This window comes from Otolemur garnettii, unplaced genomic scaffold (assembly GCF_000181295.1).
Source record: "Otolemur garnettii isolate 467f Iridium unplaced genomic scaffold, OtoGar3 scaffold00299, whole genome shotgun sequence".
In the NCBI taxonomy this organism is placed as follows: Eukaryota; Metazoa; Chordata; class Mammalia; order Primates; family Galagidae; genus Otolemur; species Otolemur garnettii.
This window is the reverse complement of record NW_003852694.1, coordinates 387,226-388,930: the sequence shown is the minus strand read 5'-3', so window position 1 is coordinate 388,930 and position 1,705 is coordinate 387,226. Positions and strand designations below refer to the sequence as shown.

The 1,705-nt window shown below is 39.6% G+C and overlaps 1 protein-coding gene across 1 annotated transcript in view; it reads right to left on the bottom strand.

Moving 5' to 3' along the window:
• The window catches only part of CLEC1A (C-type lectin domain family 1 member A), a 24,089-nt gene that overhangs the window by 10,194 nt on the left and 12,190 nt on the right, over positions 1–1,705 (bottom strand). Inside the window, exon 2 of the mRNA XM_003803380.3 lies at positions 666–764. Coding sequence (XP_003803428.1) covers positions 666–764 — 99 coding nt within the window. The remainder of the gene's footprint in view (positions 1–665; positions 765–1,705) is intronic.

Below are 1,705 nucleotides of genomic sequence, written 5' to 3'. Positions count from 1 at the left end.
ATTAAAACCTGTTCATCTATGTGAATTTTTGCCTGGAACTATCTTCTTCAAGTGTTTGGGAAGCACTGTTGTAAGATTGCACCTGCTGAGGCAAATTAATCTACTGCCTATTTTCATCTTTGAACTTGTCTTTACTAGCTTGAAATGTAAAGATTTGTATATAATTTATTCTTTCCTGTTTGATTGTCACAGGATTTTGCAAAATGTCTCTATAATATCCTAGCCTTTTGGAAAAATGTCACAGTAACTAAAAAGTTTATCTACTCTCCTGATGTTGATGGTATGAGATAAATAAAATCTCTTTCCTCTGCACTAGCCTTTTGAGCCATGCCTACTGTCAGCATAAATCACAGCCAATAGGAGAAGGCTTTAGCATGTATTTATTTTTAAATGATTATTTTAAATACTGACACATCAAGAGACAAAAATCAGTATAATTTCAAACAGAATGTTTAATTCTAGTTGGTAAGTGATTACACTGTAATGCTTCTTCCACTATTCATCATTTAAACAGCTGCCATTAAAAAAAAGAGAGAGAGAAAGAGATACAATGAATTATCTGCAGGCTCCAGAAGTAAAAAAGAAAAATAATTCCTAACAAGTGTTTCTCATCCTAGACAAACTTTGGAACCAGGATCTGCCCCCAAGCCAAAATGTAGACTTACATAAAAACCCCAAGACTGCCAGGCCTATTAGTAGCACCAAGCACAAAGTCAGCAGGGTCAGGCCTACTGGACGCCAGGCTGGAGACGGAGTCCTGTGCTCTGTAGGGAACAGAAAGGAAGCTGAATTTGCCTTTTCTTCCTCTTGGCTCTAAGTGAGCAGAAATCAAGTGAGAGGGGTTACTGTGTTTCCCTAAAAATAAGACACTCTCTTGTATTTATTTTTTCTCAAGAAGACACACCAGGGCTTATTTTCAGGGGATGTCTTATTTTTATTAAGTGTAACACAACAATTTACATGTATTCAAATACAGTTAAGTCATCTTCTTCTGGAACCTGACAGGGGGAGCCAACCTTGTTGGTGGGGCTGGCACTAGTGACACATGAACTCCTTTCCCCTAGCTGTTCACACGTGCGCAATAGGATGCCTCCAACCGTGGTTACCACACGTGCACCTACACAAGTGCAAAAGGCTCAGAGAAAGGAGCTGTGGCTGATAAAAGGTATTGCAGTCTTCCTTAAGGCTCCACGCCGAAATGCATGGTGTGGCTATGCAGATACGCTGCATAGCCACGCCCATCACTAGGTCTTATTATTGGGGTAGGGCTTATATTTAACAAATGCATAGAAATCCTGCTAGGGCTTATTTTTGGTGTAGGTCTTATTTTCGGGGAAACACAGTAATTCTGGACAGAACAAATTATGCAGGACAATGGTAACCAGGGCTAGATAACTTACCCTCTGTCTTCAGAAACATCATCACAAGGCTTAATGCTGAGCCTCACTTATCATAGCTGGAGTCTTTCATAAGCTCCAACCATTTCCTCCCCCCCCACTTGGTCCTACATTGCACTGAATCACATTACACATACCCATCATCTTTGTATGGTTGTATGTATAACCTGTTTGTCAAAATTCTAATTATGAATTGCTTGAGTTTAGATGGCGGGGAGCATCTGCCACCTGTCATGTCATGCTATACCACAGTCAGGTTGGAAAGTAAACTACATTATACTGGGTTAATAAAAAAATCCATTTAATGA